The sequence below is a fragment of the Micrasema longulum genome, unplaced genomic scaffold (genome assembly GCF_059751315.1).
Source record: "Micrasema longulum isolate JH-2025_06_02 unplaced genomic scaffold, ASM5975131v1 h1tg001826l, whole genome shotgun sequence".
In the NCBI taxonomy this organism is placed as follows: domain Eukaryota; kingdom Metazoa; phylum Arthropoda; class Insecta; order Trichoptera; family Brachycentridae; genus Micrasema; species Micrasema longulum.
The window spans coordinates 52199-72295 of NW_028279000.1; the positions used below are offsets into that span (position 1 = coordinate 52199).

Genomic DNA, 20097 nt, shown 5'->3' on the forward strand with positions numbered 1-20097 from the left:
GAAAGCAATTACAAATAAGACTTAAAGATTTTTGCTAATCTTGATCAGAGTGACCAATCATACTTGAACTGATGAGCAAAAAACCTTTAAAATGAATGTTTCACGTCCGCCCTACCAAGAATCGAACCCAGGACCACAAGAATGGTAGACGAACGGGTCAACTACTACACAAGGAGGTAGACTTACCTCCACTCTATTGTCTTATTCAGGATTTTTACCCAAATAGCTAAATCATTTTGAAAACGAAATTCCATAAAAGTTGACCAAAGTTGTTCCAAAGGATAAATTAAAATTTCATAAAGACCAAAAAATGGAACTAGCAGAGTACTATTTATTTATTAATTCAGCTTTTACCATGTGGAATGGAATTGTAAATATTAAATAAATAAGTTTACATTGCATGTTTATATTGTAAAGCAGATTTTAAGTTGTTTAAAAATTTTAGGTGATTATTCATAAGATAATGTTTTTGTTAACTAAATTTCAAAGTTGACATGCAAAACATATTAAATGCTTACTTTTATTTTAATTCAAGGTTTTGGAGGCAATGCTTCATTATCAGAAGTATGCCTACGAGAGGACCAGGTTTCAGGGAATTGTCAATGATCTTGACCGTTCCACCGGGGTATACAGAGATGAGGTGAATCTGAAAACAGCCATCATGTCCTTCACCAACGCTGTCCTCAACTACGGGCCGGGAGTGGAGAGTTTGGAGTTCCGACTTCACTTGAGATACGAGTTCCTCATGCTCGGAATTCAACCAGGTAAAAATATTTACATCTATAAGGAATGGTTAGATCCAACAAAGTTAGGTTAGGTTTTATCTTTTCGACAAAATAGGTAAAACAAGTTGCTATAAATACCTGTTCAGCATCCTTTACGATACGATCGGTACAACCAAATTATCTCTGGCGCGTTTTCAAATTTTAAAAATAGTTACTAGTATTTGTGATATTATTTTTTGCTATTATTTTAATTAAATTCTAGTAGGGTAGGCACTGCTTATGTCCCTTTATGGAACGCACGCCACTGGGTGGCACTAAATAATTATAGCTCACTAGAAAGTTTTCATACATGGCACCTGCTTTTCATAGCTCTTTTTGAAAAAAAAAATTGCATCAAAACTTTGTAAAGTATTCTAATTCTTTCCCAATCCAAGTGATAGTAAGTTGCAACTTATTAGCGTTATGAGGACGTAGATTATGCACTCCGTAATGTTTATTGGTTTTAAAAAAATATTAATTTGATATTAATGCACTAATCAATTAAAAACATCATTTATTTACAGTGATTGACAAGCTACGACTACACGAAAACGAAACTCTGAATCGTCACATCGACTTCTTTGAAATGGTTCGCACCGAGGATGAGAGAGAATTGGCAAGAAGGTACGACAAGCCTCACGTAGACACAAAGAGCGCCGGGGCCATGTTCGATCTCATCAGGAGGAAGTTGTCACACACGGCAGCCTATCCTCACTTACTGTCTCTTTTGGAGCATTGTTTACTACTACCATGTAAGTGTGAAAAATTCATTACTATTGTGGCACGAAAAAAATGACGATGTACGAAGCTTATGTTAAAAATGAATTTTAGGCTGATCATTTTATTTGAATGTAACGGAAAAACTTTAAATCTGCTGCGTTTGGTATACCAATTCTGTGCCTTATGCAGCACTGGGTGAAGATAGGGAAATGACGAATTAGTTTGTTGTAATTATTATAAAAATATAGCAAAATAATCAATGGTATTGTTGTTATCACTAGAGTCCTTACAGGGCACTGCAGATTGAATAAACACCTTGCCAGAATGAAACTTTCTGAAACTTTTAGATGTAAGTACTGCAGTGCAGATGATGAAAAAAGTGATAGTTTATATTACAAAATAAGCCGCATCCTTAGGGGGGGCACTGATTGAACCTGAGGATGTAAGAGCGCTCGCTGCCTACCTAATAGTCCGATACTTTAAGGATTTGCACTTGAATGGGGAGATTTAGTAAAATGAGAACATTTACCCTTCACTCAGTAGCCAGGCTCCTTAAAGTCCTGGGCTTGGAGGGTGAGAATTAATTTACGAGGACCCGTTATAATAAATATACACAGATTGCAGTACCTTCAGAAGCTTACATAGCACGACCCCCATTATTCAGAATGGAAATAAGATAATTGTGGCATATCGTCGGTGATACTGTACATTATAAAGAAAACGAAATTTGTCCTGATAAACTATTAAATAATATATTGTCACCAGGTGCTCAGACATTAGTTTGAATTAATTATCAAATGAAAGAGCACAGACTAATACTGTATACGTATAAAATAATTAACATTTATTATTTTGTTTTTGATGCTTTGAAAAATATTATTAAGAAGATGGAAAAGAAAAAACGGATAAAAAACCAGATAAAATGATTTTAATCAGCCAAAAATACCGCTGGAGTATCCGCAAAACTATCATTACTTATAATAAAAATAGCAATAATCAAAAACTAATGGCTCGTAGTTCCTGTAGCAAATTTATTTAAGTGAAACATTTTAATGAAAAAAACAGGTTACTCGGTTTTGCAGTAATCACCGAAGTTATGATATATACGTAGAAAAGATATATAAAAAGATATATATATATAAAAGATACCCCTTATGACTGCGCAAGAATGAAAAAAAAATCCTGCTTTGTGTAACCATCCCAGTAATAATCCGTTTCATTATTTTCACCTTTGCATTGATAAATTTCGCAAAACATTTAATTTCCACATAAGTAGAATTTCATCGAAATGGTCCGGCTAGGTAAATAACAACGAATAACTCTGGTTCCAAAAAAGATATCAAAACAAATTACACACCGTTAGAAAGCCCATACTTTAGATATGTTTTTGAAAAACCAGAAGTCTTCCATCACTTTTAGTTTTTTTTAAATGCAACGCGAAGTTGAGCTTCAAATTTTTTAAAACTATTTTTTTATGTTTGTGAGTCCATAACTTTGTTTCTACCAATACCATGAAACAAATATTAATTTTAAAAGGACCTATCAGCCATTACGATTTTAATAAAAATATTTAAAAAATCAGATCTGCCCACGAAAAAAAGTTATAGGAGCTAAAGGTATGAAAGTTACGAAATTCCAAATTTAAAAAAAAATAATCATATAAAAAAAATCTTGGGGCCTAGGTCAAATCTTTGGGGCTAAGTAGGTAGCAAATGACCCCACCTACTCCCCATTTTCGTATGTTCAACGTTCTGCCGAACACCCTGTGTAATACATTTTGAATTTATACTATTTGCAAAAATTGTTTACAAAATTTATTTAAGTCCTCTTCACGAGGTATACAAAACCAGTAAATTGAGAAGTACATTTTTAAAAAAGCTTCACCTTATTATTACTAATCATTAATGGTATGCATATGTATATTTTCAGTGGAGTACAATCCGCACGCACAGCATTGGCTTCTACTCGATCGAATCGTCCAACAAATCATCCTTCAGTCCACCACCAACGCTTCTAACTCCACCAGTTCCCAGGAAAATCTCAACGACAAGTCTTCCACCTTGTCCATCGACCAGTCGGAGAAGGGTAACGGCTCCATCAACAGCAACGGGAAGATAATTAATCCAGATGTGACCCCGATTGATATAAACGTTGCAGACATAGTCCATCTACTGGCCAAAGAAGAGGAACTTGTGGCCGCGAGGACTAAAGCAGAAACTATGGAGAAAGAAAACACAGAAATCAATGAAAAGCTCGCACAAAAGGTGAGATTTTTCCCCAAAATGAATAAGTCAATTATATGACAGGTGCCGTGGAGCAGTTGGTTAGATGATCAACTGTGAAAATGGCGTCCCCGCCAGTTACAAAAAAAATCTAAGAAATTTGTGTTTTTTATATTTTTGGGGTACTTTAGTTTCAAATCCTCTCTTTCCATCCTGGCAACTCTCTGCAAAATAGTGGCTTAGTTGGTTATTCCTAACTAATTAAACCTAGATTATAACACGTCAAGGCTGATATTCCAAATGCACTCGCGGCCGTAGAAAACACTTTCATCTCGCATATTTTGTCTGTAATACACGAGATAAAGGTGTTCAAGTACAGAATAATAGCACCACTGGCGCTGGTATAGAACTCAAGGACGGTTGGGATTCTGGACCCTATATCTGAGAGAGCTCTTCCAACCTCTATCACAACACGGACTATTTCTTCGTTCTAGTAATGAGAGAAGCCTTTTAATACCCTTTCATCGCTCTAATTTTCTTGCCTCCCCTTTTACAGTAGTGGCTGCTCGATTGTGGAATAATCTATCCGCTAATGTTAGAGACATATACGTAAATAAAAAAAATACACATATATGAAATTTAAGCATGTAATGATTTGATAAATAGTTGATTGCATTTACATATTGAAGCTAGATTACCAAACGTCTTGCAGCCACAAATCGCATAGACGAGTGGAATTCAAGCATCTTAAAAATATTTCAATACATTTACAAAAAATATATACTAAGCAGAGGAGTAAATTTGTAAACAACAGCAATAAAGCAAATCACCAAGATTTAATGTAATCGGTGTACTAATGCAATACCTTATGCATTACGAGGTATGAAAAGGAGGAGGAGAAAACATAATAATAAATGTACTTATTTGGACAAACAACATAAATATAGTAGGTAGATAATTAAAAAATAAATAAATACATATATCAATAATACTGCAGTTTAAAGCTCACATATTTCCACTCGATTTCCTTATTCAGAATTTTTACCTAAGGGTATCCATCTAGTCGAAAACATTAATCTAGGGTTCTGGATCTATTTCACACACAAACCTGTATTTTTTATTTGCCTGGACACTGAACACTGTGCAAGATATGTGTATGTTTTTGCTTGGGAAATTTCAAATAAAAAAAACACCTACATTCAAACTTTTTGTGTAGATGTAGCCACTTTACAGACCCACAGACATGTTCTGGAATGTTGTATGTATGACTTTTTCAGATGAATTAGATCAATGTTAAAGGTTTGACATATTAGCACTAAATCATTGGAAAAAAGGGAACAAATAAGTACATTCTTACTAAACAATTAATTACTAAATAAAATGAACTTATTTCATAATAATATTATGTAGCCTAAGTCATTATTTAAAACCATTTGAAAATTTTTCTTAGAGTCACATAATTGTACACTTTTTCTGACCACCAAGCAGAAAAGCCAAAGATATTGTCTATGGGTTTTTCCTGTAAGTCCTAATAGACAAATATATCTTGGTTTCAAATAACATAAGTTTCAATGGTAGTTTTAAAAAAATCTGTTTTTATTTCAGGAGCGTGAGTTAGATTTGAGATCGCAGGAGAAGGAAGATCTAGAAACATCCACTACAAGATTGAAGGAGAGGCTGGAACGGGAATCGGCTGCTCATGCTGATGCAGCGGCTAAGGCTCGCCAGGCTCAACATCGAGTAGCTCAGCTTGAACATCAGGTAACTAAACTATTATTTTTATTACGGATACCCGCCAACGAGTTTGCTTTGTGAAACTAACTTGTCTCATGGCATGTTAGAATAATAATTATTACTTTTATTCCCTTATCCGCACTTAATGGCTCTGTACACAATATGGGAACTCTAATTGTGGTGTTCCGGCAATCATTTTTGTACAGTAAAGTCTCAACTTTATTTTACTTTTTTTTATCGTCTTATGAGATGCAAAACCCTCGCTATAAGGACCTTTCAACTTCTTCTCACTTCAAAACAGGATTCATCTACAAAAATAGTTTAAAATTAAACAATGTTTAAGTATGTCCAAATGCTTGCAGACTGGCTGGATTTCCTCCCTAGGGAGTTATTCATATTTAAATTTATTTAGTAAATGCCAGGACTTCCATATTCCCTTCTCAAAAATGTTTTCCCTCTCTGTTGAAATAAATTTTAATAAGTTTAAAATTATATTATGTATTTCAATTTGGCATTATCTTGATGTTTGAAGATTTTATATTCATGATTGCCCCAATGTTCCCATTTAGGAACAAAATCGAAGTAAATTATTTATATTTCAATGTAATTATTTTGTATTTTAATATTAATTATTGCAATTTAATTAAATACGCATGTAATTGTGAGATTTTGTAAGAAAATATGAACTCATGATTTCTAGAGAAAATATTTTATTGCAAATTTATTAATCCTAAAAAATGTATCGGATCCCACTTCTTTTGCGTTGCAAATGCCAACTGACAAAGCCAAATGCATGACTTTAACAACGAAGAATAGCTAACCTATCACAAAATGAGAGTGTTAAGCAATATTTCGATATTGAATACCACATCCCAACTAAATGTAATGCTTCCTAGTAGCTGATCTGGCAACTGAAGTATTTGCAAGCAGACTGATCATCATGGTTTCTTGTAAAAAAAAAAAGGATTGAGATATGGAAAATTGGTGTACGTGTGCAGTGCCCTTTGCACTATTAGGAGAAGATAAGCAAATAATGATAACGTTAGTAAAGAAAGTAAACAAACATAAACATAAAAGAGTTTTGACTTGAACAAAAATTAAAAATGCAATAGATGTCAATAATTTATATTAAAATTTGTAATAATTTTTTGTGATTTTCGTTAACACATTTAATAGTAATGATTAACATTAAAATATTTATTTTATTCTTAATAATTTACGTTTTATTATCCTAGGGAGAATGCATTGAATTAATGTAATAATTATTATTTATTACATTTACCTTTTTTTCTAGATTGTGATTCTATGTCATTATAATTTGATCTAATTAATTTTACTATGTATTTTTATTGTTATTTATTGTGGCTTGACACGGGCATAGCCTAAAAAGCCTTAATAAGTTTTGAATGAATAAATAAATAAATAAATAAATGTAATGTTATATCTACAATAATTTACAAGACCCAGTTTTTTGTCTCGTATAGTTTTTTTTTCAAATAATTTGTAATGCTTGTATGTAGTATTAAAACTAAAAATATTTTGAGTTTTTATTTATAATAATATTCACTATGAATTATAACTGCTATCGCAAAATTCATTCATGAAAATTTAAGACTGCCTTCTTCGCATCCAACACCAGAAAGAACTTAAAAAGTTGTGAAGCAATGGATTGCCTTTCCGAGAAAATAATAAATGCTTGCTTGGTTGATGCATTTAAAAACCACCTGGACGAACACATAAATCTATTATGTTCGCGTTTTTTTATTTTACAATAATTGCTCAAGTTAAAACTCATTACCAAGACTGGAAAAAGTTTTATTTTTAAAATTTTGTTATCTCAAAAGTACTATTTTCTTATCTCTTTTTTGCAACATTATTACTAGTGTTCAGACGTAAATAGAAGATGTTTTGACATAATTTTTGTCTTCCTTCAATAGTCATTAGTTCTTCCGATTCATCCCGACCAATGACACGGAGAAACGAGGCCAATACTCTCTTTAGCTTGACATCACCACCACATTTCCATGATATAGAGATAAGGTTGTATTATCCAATGTAGTAGTGTTGCCTTTGCGCCAAAGAAGTGTTGACCCTTTTCTGAAGAATCGGATCCTATTTTCATAGTAAAATGTTAACAAGATATTTTTATCTAATACGGTGCATTAGATGTACATGCATAAGGTTAATACTTTTAGTTTATATGCATATATAACACAAACAAACAAACCATTACGCCGTAAGCAGAGAGGTTAGAACGCCATATCACTCTATCTTGGCAAACAGACTTCGCTTCCTCTACATTCATATATCTTCTCATGCACGCACGCCGATTATTTCTATTTTTGACATGTCCATCTTCAAGTATTTGATGGACTTGATCGTGCCATGTCTTCCTCGGTCTTCCTTGTTTTCTGCATCCATCAACATTCGCATTGTAGATCTTTTTAGCCGTTCTTTCACTGTCCATTCGCTCTACATGTCCAAACCAACGCAGCACCCCTTTCTTGATTCTGTCGATAATGCATGTCTCAGCCTTACACACTTCACGGATCTCGACATTTGTGCACCTATCATACATCGTTTTACCACACATTCGCCCGAGGGATCGCATTTCGACAGCATTTAACCTACTTTCATCATAATTTTTCCAGTTCTATACTTCGCTCCCATACATTAGAGTTGGCACTAGAACTCCGTTGTGAACTGCTAGTTTAGCCTCCTGCGATAAACATTTTTTTGCCAAAGTAGATTTCAGAGCACCGTTCACCCTGTTCCCAGCACTCACCCTCCTTTCAATATCTTTCTCGGTCTTTCCATCCTCAGTAAACATACTGCCCAGGTACACAAATTCTTCTACCTGATTCAGAATATCTCCGTTCACACTGATCTCACATTTAGTTATATTTTCATCCCTTTCAAAAACCATCACTTTTGATTTATCAACATTCATAAGCAAATCGCTTTTCTTGCATACATCGTAGACTTTTGTTACCAAGAATTGCAGGTCTTCTTTGCTGCTAGCAAGGAGCACGGCATCATCCGCATACAGAAGACAGTTAACAGTTATACCACTCATTTTTGCTCCCATTCTAAAATCTTTCAGTTCTTTCATACAGTTATCGGTGTGTATGTTGAACAACCATGATAACATTACACATCCCTGTTTGACTTCTTTAGGAATATTAAATCACCATGTGAATGACCCATTCACCTTCATATATGCTGTGCTTTCCTTATACAGTGACGCAATAGCCCTTGTCAGGTTACCATTCACTCCATACTCTGATAAAACCTTCCACAATTACACATATATAAAATTAATAATAATATTTGATGTATGTGTTTTGGATCAATTAACTTGTGATGCATATTTTTAACAAAATTGGCAGAGTGTGTTTATTCCTACCTCCTATATAGGGTTGCCAGAAGGTATCCTTAAGGAAAATTTGTCCTTTTTAATAAATTATTGTCCTCCTGTACCTTTCTGCTTGTTGTCCTTTTTCTTATTTACAAGGCTTGTGAAGATCATTTGCAGCAATGGATAAAACCATTGGAAGATTGTGAACAAATAAATGTTTAGAGTAGATGACTGTGTTGAAAGAAAATTGAAACCTTAAGTAGTATGACAACTTAGTTCCATGTTTTAAGTTCTTGAACGCCAGACCACATGATCAATATCCATTGACAAATATTATGATTCGATATGAGATTTAATATTATGGAATGCTTCTTAAAACTGCTTAAGGTCTGCGAGTGTTACTTTTGTATAAACGCACAAAACGCAAATGTCAAAAAAGGTTTTCTCATGCAATGAAGCAAAGAAAAAAAACAGGCTCATTATAGAGTCAATAAAAGCACTTAGACCCATCAGCCCTCCTTTTTTAAACTATCCTCTGGCAACTCTACTCTAATTATTTTTACTTACTCTAATACCTCTGTGTGCTTTTACTAATATACAACTGTATAACCTGTGAATGTTATATTGTTTGGTTTCTTTAGGTAACACAGGAGAGAGCCGAAAGATTACGGTTTGAAAAACTTGTCAGTGAAGGCAGTATTCCCGATGATACTAAGGTAAAATAATAATATGTTTAATTGATAAATAGTAAAAGAAACATTGAAAACATTCACTATTGGGCTTCTATTAAACTTTATTGCTTGAATGCCTCAGGAATCGATCTGAACCAGAACCCTGGACGAGTGTTGACAATTTCATACATCGTAATTTCAATTGAATTTAACTCTACCACATTCACTGTGAATTTGGCAAATTATATGGAGGGCTTATGGTCACATATTGTCTTTCCTCCTCATGACCAAATTGCAATTACACGAACAGCAGTAAAAGCTGTTTAATTCACTTGTATAATTTAGTTAGAAAGTGCAGAATCCATAAAAATAAAAACCGCTAAATTTTGTAATCTCATTCCAGATGATGAATCTCAAAACGGACTTCACGCCCCCTCCACCCCCGCCGACGCCTCCCTTCATGCCACCGCCCCCGCCGATGTCGGCCCCGCCACCCGGCCCGCCACCGCCGCCCCACCCCTGCGGGCCACCCCCTCCACCTAAGGAGCAGGCGAAGAAGAACATCCCCCAGCCTGGGAACCCCCTGAAGAGCTTCAACTGGAGCAAGCTGCCGGATGCCAAGCTACACGGAACCATCTGGTGTGAGATTGACGACACAAAGCTGTATGACGCCATGGAGCTGGATGTCATAGACAAGATGTTCTGCGCTTATCAGAAGAATGGAGTTGCGGTTAGTTATAGTTTAACCCTCCCTTCTTGGTGATGTGTAGCTAAAACACATTGCATCTAATAAATTTAACATCTCTATAAATGTAATAAATATTAGGTTAAAGTTTTCGGTATTCCACAGTTATACATGTACATATCGGTTGAAATAATTTATTATTAAATAATAAATACTCATTGGGCACAGAAAAAGCACTAAATATCAGAAATTGGAGATAAATAATTAGTACAACCAATGTGTCGCAAGTCGTGGCGTATGAAGTAAAAGAATTCCGAATATACGATTGTCTCACACACTCTTTACGTCTCACTCTCAATACTACAGGTATATTCACGAGAGGAGAGACAATTTCACGCATCACACTGTCCAAGAGCAAGTACACTGCACTGCCAGACACCAGTAGCTCTCCAAGCTTGGTTAAGGGTGGTCCTGTTGCTCGTACTGTGAGCATCAGCTAATGTTTTTAGCAATTAGATCAAAAATATTATTACTTTTGACTTCAACTATAAATAACTGCAGGCAATTGCAATTTCAGAAGTATAATGACTGCGCAGCACTGGAATGTGAAGATGTTTTTGGCACAGCAAGTGAAGGTTTAATCAAAAATATTTTTAATACGTCCAAATGTATAACATGACCTCAATATTCCCTCCTAAAAAATCTTTTGCTCTTCTCCAACCTTGCCTACAAACATTTGGACATACTTAAAGTACTTTTAATTCACTTTTATTCATTTTTCACAACAGGTCAGGAGGCCCAAATTGAATGGTAATTTACAGCACGGAATACCCAGGCTTCAGAAAAATAGAAAACTCACATTTTATTTTTTTGTGTTCTCAATCGGACCTAGAATCTTCCGTGCGTGAGTTAAGTGTCTTAACCGCTGCGCCACATCTTTTTTATCTTGATATTATATATTTTCTTCTTCAACTGTGTAACGTGTTTGATATTATACATCTATTAGTAAAAAACTGTAACTGGACGCATATAGGTACTACTTTTTATAGACACTCAATATTTTTTTTGTTAATTAATTTTTCTCAATAAAATTTGTAAATATTGTTTATTTTTACAGAATGATGGATCAATTGAAGATCTTCGCCAACTCGGTACGAAGAGTCGAACCAAGATCCTGTCAGTGATAGACGGTCGCAGAGCACAGAATTGCACCATTCTGCTCTCCAAACTAAAGATGACTGATGAGGAAATTTGCAAGTATGTGTAGGATTTAGTTGTTGGGTATTGGAGTTCCTACCCCAGTTAGGAATTGACAGAGAAGACACGAGGTTGCCGTTTGATGTTTATTTATTACATGGCAAATAAAAAAATAATTATGTCGGACGAGTGTTACGTCAATGATGGGTTGAAGAGACTGCACTTGAACTACATGCCGGAATTGAGTGAACTGGACAAACTTGTTGGACTGACTTACTGAACGAGCTGACAGACGTTGGCTGCATCTTGTGCTCTCTTTAAAGACGATGCTCCTTTGTAGTTCATTTCTTCATGGTAGGGACGATGTGAATGTACTGTAGAACAATGCTCCTGGTTTAACGTGCAATACTATAAGAGTTGCATTATACGAATGTATTGGATTCGATATAAAATAATGACATTGCATTGTCGGTCATTAGTCTACTTCAGGTGAACCAATTTAACACGTGTGTGTCATCGAGTATGAACTATGGGCCCTACATATGTTTCACCTTTTTATGGGTATATTTCCTAGAAGAAATTAAATTAAACTTCTCCGATTGAACGCATACGCACTAAGCTCAAATCAACCCTAGTATTTAGTACTGGATAAACTACAAATTCCAATAGAAAATGTTTTGGAAAAGTTTTTTTACAAAGGAGATATTAGGTATTTTTCACTTGGATCGTTTCACTACTGACACGATGATTTGTAACCTAGTTCTTTCACCATGTGAAGAGATTGAAATTGTCTTTTTTAGGGCCATCCTCTCAATGGACAGTGGAGAACAGTTACCCATCGACATGGTAGAACAACTCCTGAAGTTTACGCCGAGTGCTGAAGAAGCCGCTCTGTTGGAAGAGCACCAAGATGAATTGGACAACTTGGCACGAGCTGATCGATTTCTTTATGAAATATCAAAGTAAGACACAACGTTTTGTAACATGTATGTGCTTTTAAATTTAGGAATAAGAAAATATAAATCTGTCTAATAACGTTCCCATAATCAAATATACTGCAAAAATATCTTTGAACAAAAATTCTTGGAGCTTATTTTATTCAGTTCTATAGATTGGTAGTTAGATGGCAGAAGGGATCTGTAATTTTCAAGAATGTTCAGGAGAGCTGAAATACGACTCAATTTCAAGACTTCAATCCCCAAACTAAAATATTTTAGTGTTGCTTTTCAATAATGAATTACCATTCTAAATTATGGTGTTTTTTTTTCTTTTCTATGTGTATTTACTGAAATATTGATTAAAACTTTTGAAAACTAAAAAACAGAAAAAAATACAGATGGTCCCTTCTGCCATCTGACTACCGAGATATCTTTCTGCGTTCAGACTGGTGAAGACTACAGTTCTGTGTGGCTGATTTATCCTCACTCGATTTCCTTAATCAGGATTTTTACTTGGGAGTAGCCATTGATTCAAAAACACTCGTCCAGAATTCTGGTTCTATTTTACTGATAGAACTATGTATTTCATCCATCTGGGCACAGAAAGTAGTTTGAAATACCTCAAATAATAATACTTAAGAACATGGTGTGAACTCTTCGAACCCATCAGTTATTTTTTACCCAAGATTCTTTTAGTTTCCCAAGTTGTATAAGTACTTGTGTAAAACATCAAATAAATATTCTGTTCCTTTCTTTGAGATGGATATGAAAATAGAAACATTCGTGCTGACAATTTTTCACAGATATGTGGCCACACACTCGCACACCTAAGAGAAAGAACATTTATTTATTTATTCATATTTTTTCTCTTACAAACTATAATTAATAATAAACATAATGTTACCGCACTGGGGTTACCCATGCCGAGGACACATAACAATATACTTTTCTAAAAATAGTTTTGCTTTTGAGAATAAACAAAAAAGACTAACTTAATAAACAGAAATAATTAACAAAATGTTCAGACCGTTTATAATTAATTTATGTACATCTATATTATTTATATTACTAAACGCACAATGAAAGAACAAAAACCAAACATAAGCTATACACTTGTGGAGCAGTTGATTCAATATTAGTTTGGGCGAATGAGACAATCCATTTTACTTCTACCTAGCTCCACTATCAATTTTTTATGGCCTTTTATTTATGTATTTATTTCGACGGCTTACGCCTTTAACAAAATATAAAATAATATTACCTAACCTAACTTAACCTAACCTAACATAAGCTATACACTTGTGGAGCAGTTGATTCAATATTGGTTTGGGCGAATGAAACAATTCATTTTACTTCTACCTAGCTCCACTATCAATTTTTTTATGGCCTTTTATTTATTTATTTATTTCGACAGCTTACGCCTTTAACAAAATATAAAATAATATTTTTTTAAAAATTATAATAAAACAAAACACCCGAACACCGTATAAAAAATATAGATACATGAAATAAAATTAGCAGAAAATAAGAAAATAATAAAGAAAAATTAATTAAGAAATTATAACATAGGTATGCAGCAAATTAACAATAAAAAAGGGTTTAAATAAAAAAGTATTGAAGTAACAGAGGCGATGTATCATAGCATAAACAGTAAAACAAGTATAACATTTTTATAATTTAGAAAAGAAGTGATTAAAAAGTAATGATTTTAATTGGTATTAAAATAAATTAAATATGTCTAAGTTTCCATGTTTGTTTGCCAACATGTGGAACCGTGGAATAGGTGAGTATTTGGCAAAGTTTGAAGTATGCAATCAACAGCAAAAGAAGTATTTTGTCTCGTCTCACACTGTCTCACATAAAAATTCACACAATTTAAAAGTTCGGGACTGTCAAGAACATTATTTAATAACTTGAAAAGCAGCGCTAAATCTGAAATTTCCCATCTATCACTAATACATATAATTTTAACTGCTTCATTAAACATTTATGGTTAAGCTCTTCAATTGGAATTTTTAATTTGAAATTTATAAATCTTAAAAGGGATGTTTTGGTAGTGGTTGCCGTTTAATTCGTTTTTTTTAATGAATTCTCAGGATCCCACATTACCGCGAGCGAGTTCGGTCTCTCTTGTTCAAGAAGCGTTGGGCGGCGAGCAGTTCTGAGGTTGCGGCCAGAGCGGCTGCTGTACTGAGAGCGTCCCGTCAGGTGGCACGATCGAGAAGACTAAGACGTCTTCTGGAAATTGTTCTAGCACTAGGCAACTATATGAACAGGTAAGCGAATAAATCATTTTGTGGACAAACCTCTTCCTCTTAACGTTTTATTTATTTATTAAAGTGGTACTCGGAAGAAATTACTTAAGAATTTTCTGGATGGAATGACATACTTTTTCGGGTTAAAGTAGTCTGGTCAATTGCCAGCTCTTCAGCTATCACTATGCAGAAAAAAGACGGTTCGTTAGTCTATGATCTATGAGTTATCCCAAGGGATTGATATTTTTTCGGGATGAGATGTAGTTTGTTTGTTTGATATCCTATTTTATTTATTTACACTTCAACATTGTTTGTATTCTTTTTTTATACAGAATAATGTTCCCTCGGTGGGGTGTCCTGTGCTGAGGGAAACATTTTACAAAATGTGAAACATGCCTTAAATTAGTTATTTAACAAAGTTAACATAATAATAATAATAATAATAATAAAACATAATTAATCTAATTAACCTAAGTCTTGCAGCTACAGAGCGCATGGACGGTTGGGATTCTTGTTCTGGAATTATTATTGAAATGTAATACTTTTGAATCTTGTTACAGAATCTTATTGATATGTTTTTATAAGCTTAAAATGATTTTAACCATCTTGCAGTTTTGAACATTTATATTAAATTCTTTCAGGGGTGCTCGTGGCAATGCATCTGGCTTCCGTTTGGCGTCTCTCAATAGATTGGCCGATACAAAATCTAGTCAAGCTCGCAACACAACGCTCCTTCATTATCTCGTGCAAATATTGGAAAACAGGGTAAACACGTCAACAATTTTATACTATGATATCTCCATTTTTATTTGTGCTCATTTATACGATATTCCAGTAATAGTGATTATAATGAATTGATCACTTCTTTTCCAAATCGAATTCGGTGACTCTTCTGTGTACTAAAGATTGTAGGCTTCAAGAAGAAATCATCTTAATGTGGAGCAGAGCTAAACGATAGGTTCAATTCATAGGTACTTAGCAAAGAACCGGACACTTGCTTAAAAGGAAAGGAAGAATAACATGCTCATATAAATTTATAAACATATACCCGTCCCTTTTCATTTTTTTAAATAACATTTACTCAATTTAAGCTCCATATTACAACTCGTCTATCAGTAGTGTGTTTGAGAAGGATGCTGTCTTTCTTTGGACATGACAATCTAGAAAAGGCAATAATGTCGGGCCGAGTTGAAGGTAGAAACCGGGGTAGAATCTCATATAGATGGACTGACCAAACAAAGGAGGCTACAGGGCTAAAATTTTACGATTCAGTTCGTCAGGCTAAGGACAGATTGGAGTGGAATTGACTAATCAGATGATAATTCATGGTGATCACGATCCTTAGCATTGAGGGACTGACTTGGAAGAAGACTTAATTTAATTCAGGTCATCATTTTACAATGTTCTGGCAATACATAGAATATTTTGGGTCCCAAAAACCTACAATTTCTTTGCCCGAATTCAGATTTTGTTGTGACCACATGACCCATCGTCTAGTTTGACTTCTGGTAGTGTGGAAGTGTTCCTTTTTGTATTTAGCAGATATACATACTCATATTTTAAAATACTTTGAAAAGTGTTTTTGCTTTGGGCTACCCCAGCGAGGACAAATAATGTTCTACAAAAATGTGAAAAAACAAATTTATAAAAATAAAACCGAAAATTTAATTTCTTTTGTATTGCTTGTTTCCAGTTTAAAGATGTCCTCCTACTGGAAGAAGACTTGCCGCACTGTCGGGAAGCCTCGAAGGTGGCTCTAGGTCAGCTGGACAAGGACATGGCAACCTTGAGAGCCGGTCTGACGGACATCCGGAGGGAGATGGAACACCAGCGCAGCCAAGCCGCAGCTCAGCACGATCGCTTCCTTCCCGTCATGGAGGACTTCTACGCTGGAGCCAGTTGCCGATTCGCCGAGCTAGAAGACCAATTCCAGGTATTTCAGTCTTATATACGAGGGGCGTCAAAACAAAGATGGCGTTCTCCACTTTTTTCGACTTGAGTAATATTCAATAAATACTTTTAAGTCCTTTTCCCTGAAGGCAAGGATAATTTATTTTTTTATTTACTTGTTGTTGCCAGATAGCCGAAATCAAGAGAGGGTTATCACTAATGCCCTTACAGGGTACTGCAAATTGAATAAATTCCTTATGTTAGTAAATATTAGTATCTAACCTTTTTTTACTCTACCAGTTTCAAGACGTAACCGTCTCTTCGTCAGGACACTCACAACACCAACATGCAAATACTAAAATACCTTTCTAGAAAGAACCTTTCTGAAACATCTAGACGTAGGGTCTGCAGTGCAGATGAGGAATCACCAATACACATTCTATATGATGTTCCACATTGCCATACGCCACAATTTCATCAACATCATTCCCCGTTCCATACAGAATGCTGCATAAAGCAATGAATTGCTATATAAATCGAAGCGTATCTAAGAAAATTATCAGTCTTACGCATCAGGTATCAATCAGTCCAGAGACTGAGAAATATTGCAGTGCAACAACACCTTTTAAAATAAATATCTCAACAATGTTTGATAATGTCCAAATGTTGAGTTGTTCATATTTAAATTTATTTCAACAGAGAGGGAAAACATTTGTAAATGCCTAGACTTCCATATTCCCTTCTCAAAATTGTTTTCCCTCTCTGTTGAAATAAATTTAAATATGAACAACTCTCTAGGGAGGAAATCCAGCCAGTCTGCAAGCATTTGGACATAATCAAGCATTGTTGAATTACTACCTGGTAAAAAAAGAAGTATAAAAATTGGAAAATTGTTTTCAGGAGTTGCCTAGTAGGTGGTTTGGTTCAGCCGGATGAATCTCACCCACGTGATAAAGGTTTCAGCTCTTTTACTTCACAAAAGTCAACAGATGGAGGAGTTGAGGAAATGTGGATGTTTAAACATGGGCAGAATGGTGAATGTTACACAGTGTGTAAAGTGGCCACTTAAATCAGCCAATGACAGGTCATAAGCCCTGTAAATGACTAGACTTCCATATTCCCTTCTCAAAAATGTTTTTCCTCTCTGTTGAAATAAATTTCAATATCTCAATGTCAGGAATCGAACCCAAGACCTCTTGCATAATAGGCTAATGCGCTAACCATTATTTATTAGTTTATACATACATTAGACTGTGATGCAGACATTTACTGCAAACAAACATTTATACATCACTGTTAACCAGTTTTCGAGTATGTGAAGGGAATGATATCACTGTTAACTTTTGTAAAATTACCAACTTACATTATTTTTACTGTAATATGTATTTGTGAACTCTTTCAGGACATGAAATCCCGTTTCGAAGGGGCAGTCTGTTTGTTTGGAGAAGATGCAGCTACCACACAACCTGAAGAATTCTACGGAGCTCTGGATACCTTCCTCACATCCCTGTCTGAGGCCAGAGCTGAGAACCAGGCTGCGAGGAGAAAGCAGGAAGATGATGAGAAGAGATTGAAACAGGAACAAGAGGTGATTTGGCTGCATAAGGAATAACAAACTTAACTGAATGTTTTTCATGTTGAATAAGGAAATTTTGTGGTTTTTTAAATTTTTTATTGATTTGTTAATAGACTATCAAACTAAATCAAAATTTATAACACGTCTGGTTGTATATTTGAAAGATATTTGTTACTTAAGTTCATACATTACATACAGTACAAGCACTAGGAAATTAAATAAATACAATATCGTTGGTTACACGGGTTGACCAGCACTGATTTTACAGTTTGAGGGGCAGAGGAATTATTGTTCACAACAGGAGGGGATTTCGGGTTCTGGGTGGCCAAAACACGTGTGCGCCTCGGACAACCGAACTAGCTCTTCCTAGTAATATGATGTATCGTACCGTATACCATACTTTGCAATAGAAAATGGAAATGTTTTTATTTGTGCAGCTTTGATATTCATTTGACATACAACTAATTGATTTATTTATTTCATTGCAATTATTACGGCAATACGTTAATTGAGAATTGTTTTCTCTTTGAGAAATACATATATGACTTTCTCAATATTTATAATACATTCTTGTATTCCAGCTCAAGAAGCGCACGATGGAGCGAAAACAAGCGTCAAGTCTGCTGTCTTCAGTTTCCAAATCCCTTGGGCTGAGCAAGTCTTCTCACACAAACGGGGCGGCCAACGGTCAAACCATCCACGTCAATGGAGATGCGGGTCGCGATGTCACTAACACCAACGGCCAAGCCAAGGGAGAGTTTGACGACCTCATATCCGCTCTCCGGACGGGAGACGTGTTCGGAGAAGACATGGCCAAGTTCAAGAGGGCCAGAAAGGGATCCAAGGCGAGCCAGAAGGCCGGTCGAGATTCTCCACCGAGGGCCATATGCAGAGAAGACTCGAGAGAGAGAGCCCAAGTTGGAGGAAGGAACTGATCCGATCACATATCACAATAGTCAAAGTGTATATTATATTCTTTATTCTAACTATTCATAATGCGTATTGTATTTTCGTAATACTGGGTCATTTAAAATGTTTGTCAATATTTTTTTTATTTGTATGTAACGTTTTGGTCATAATGAATTATATGTGTCCAGTATTCGAACATTCAAACTCATCCCAAGCCCATGCGCCTTTTGACGAGGAAAAATATTGTCTATGTAAGTTCAATACTGCCGATAAACCATTTGTCAATATGTTCGCAAGGACAAAAAACCTTGCGAAAAAATAAATTTAAATGCAGTTCATTTTGTGTTGTTTATTTATAAAAGAAAATTTATTTATACTGTCGTATGCATCTATACTAAGAAAATTGTGACATTTAAACTGGCAGTTACTTACGACGTATTCACTGTATTTCCTTCACTCAAATCGAACACGTCTCATCCGCTGTATTCTGCCGTCATAAGAAAGAAGAACGCATCTAACATTTTTTCAAAAATGAGTTAAATACACATTCGGAATCAGGAAAAAAGTACGCATCTACTAAAAATACATCATCTTCCTAAAATAACCACAACCCTAATATTTTCACTAATAAATGAGACTTAACTGCAAAAAGTCTTGAAGATTACTAAATATAAAAGGCTGTTCTGACTTATATAATTATAAAAGACTGATAAAAATACTTATTTTTTCTTCTATTTGGTTTTTAAAAACATCTGAAATGAATGTACCAACTGGTTTTCAATTAAATTTAAGATCTGCTGGTAATTTCGAAGTTAATTGATTATAAGTTCGGCGTTACTAGTTTGAAAAGCAGTAAATGGCCAGTAACGTCTATTTTATTTAGTTGAATAGAATCAATTGGCATATTAACACTATAAAAAAAGACGTTTACTCAATTACTAAATAAAAGGGCGTTTCTAGCTAGAAACGTCTTTTCATTGCAGTATAACATATTTTCTTGTATTTTTTTTTCTAAAAAGCAGATGAAAATGTTATTTTTTATAACGTAAAATTTATTAAAATTAATATATATATTCTGTTAGGGCAAACCATAATACATACTGTCGCATAATAATATACTTCATTTTTGTAGTATTTTTCACACAGCGATTTTTTCACAAGTTACAAAATATTTATTT

At 34.6% G+C, this 20097-nt stretch overlaps 1 protein-coding gene across 2 annotated transcripts in view; it reads left to right on the forward strand.

The window, feature by feature from the left end:
• The window catches only part of DAAM (disheveled-associated activator of morphogenesis-like protein), a 40489-nt gene extending 20843 nt beyond the window's left edge, over window positions 1–19646 (forward strand). The window contains exons 5-17 of one of the 2 annotated variants that reach the window (XM_088238072.1): window positions 536–764; window positions 1289–1516; window positions 3414–3748; window positions 5312–5467; window positions 9440–9514; window positions 9873–10199; window positions 11272–11411; window positions 12152–12313; window positions 14386–14565; window positions 15186–15309; window positions 16238–16477; window positions 17837–18022; window positions 18592–19646. In XM_088238072.1, coding sequence (XP_088094198.1) covers window positions 536–764; window positions 1289–1516; window positions 3414–3748; window positions 5312–5467; window positions 9440–9514; window positions 9873–10199; window positions 11272–11411; window positions 12152–12313; window positions 14386–14565; window positions 15186–15309; window positions 16238–16477; window positions 17837–18022; window positions 18592–18945 — 2736 coding nt within the window. In that variant the 3' untranslated portion in view covers window positions 18946–19646. The remainder of the gene's footprint in view (window positions 1–535; window positions 765–1288; window positions 1517–3413; window positions 3749–5311; window positions 5468–9439; window positions 9515–9872; window positions 10200–11271; window positions 11412–12151; window positions 12314–14385; window positions 14566–15185; window positions 15310–16237; window positions 16478–17836; window positions 18023–18591) is intronic. The other variant, XM_088238073.1, reaches the window with a different exon arrangement.
• The last annotated feature ends 451 nt before the right edge of the window (window positions 19647–20097 follow it).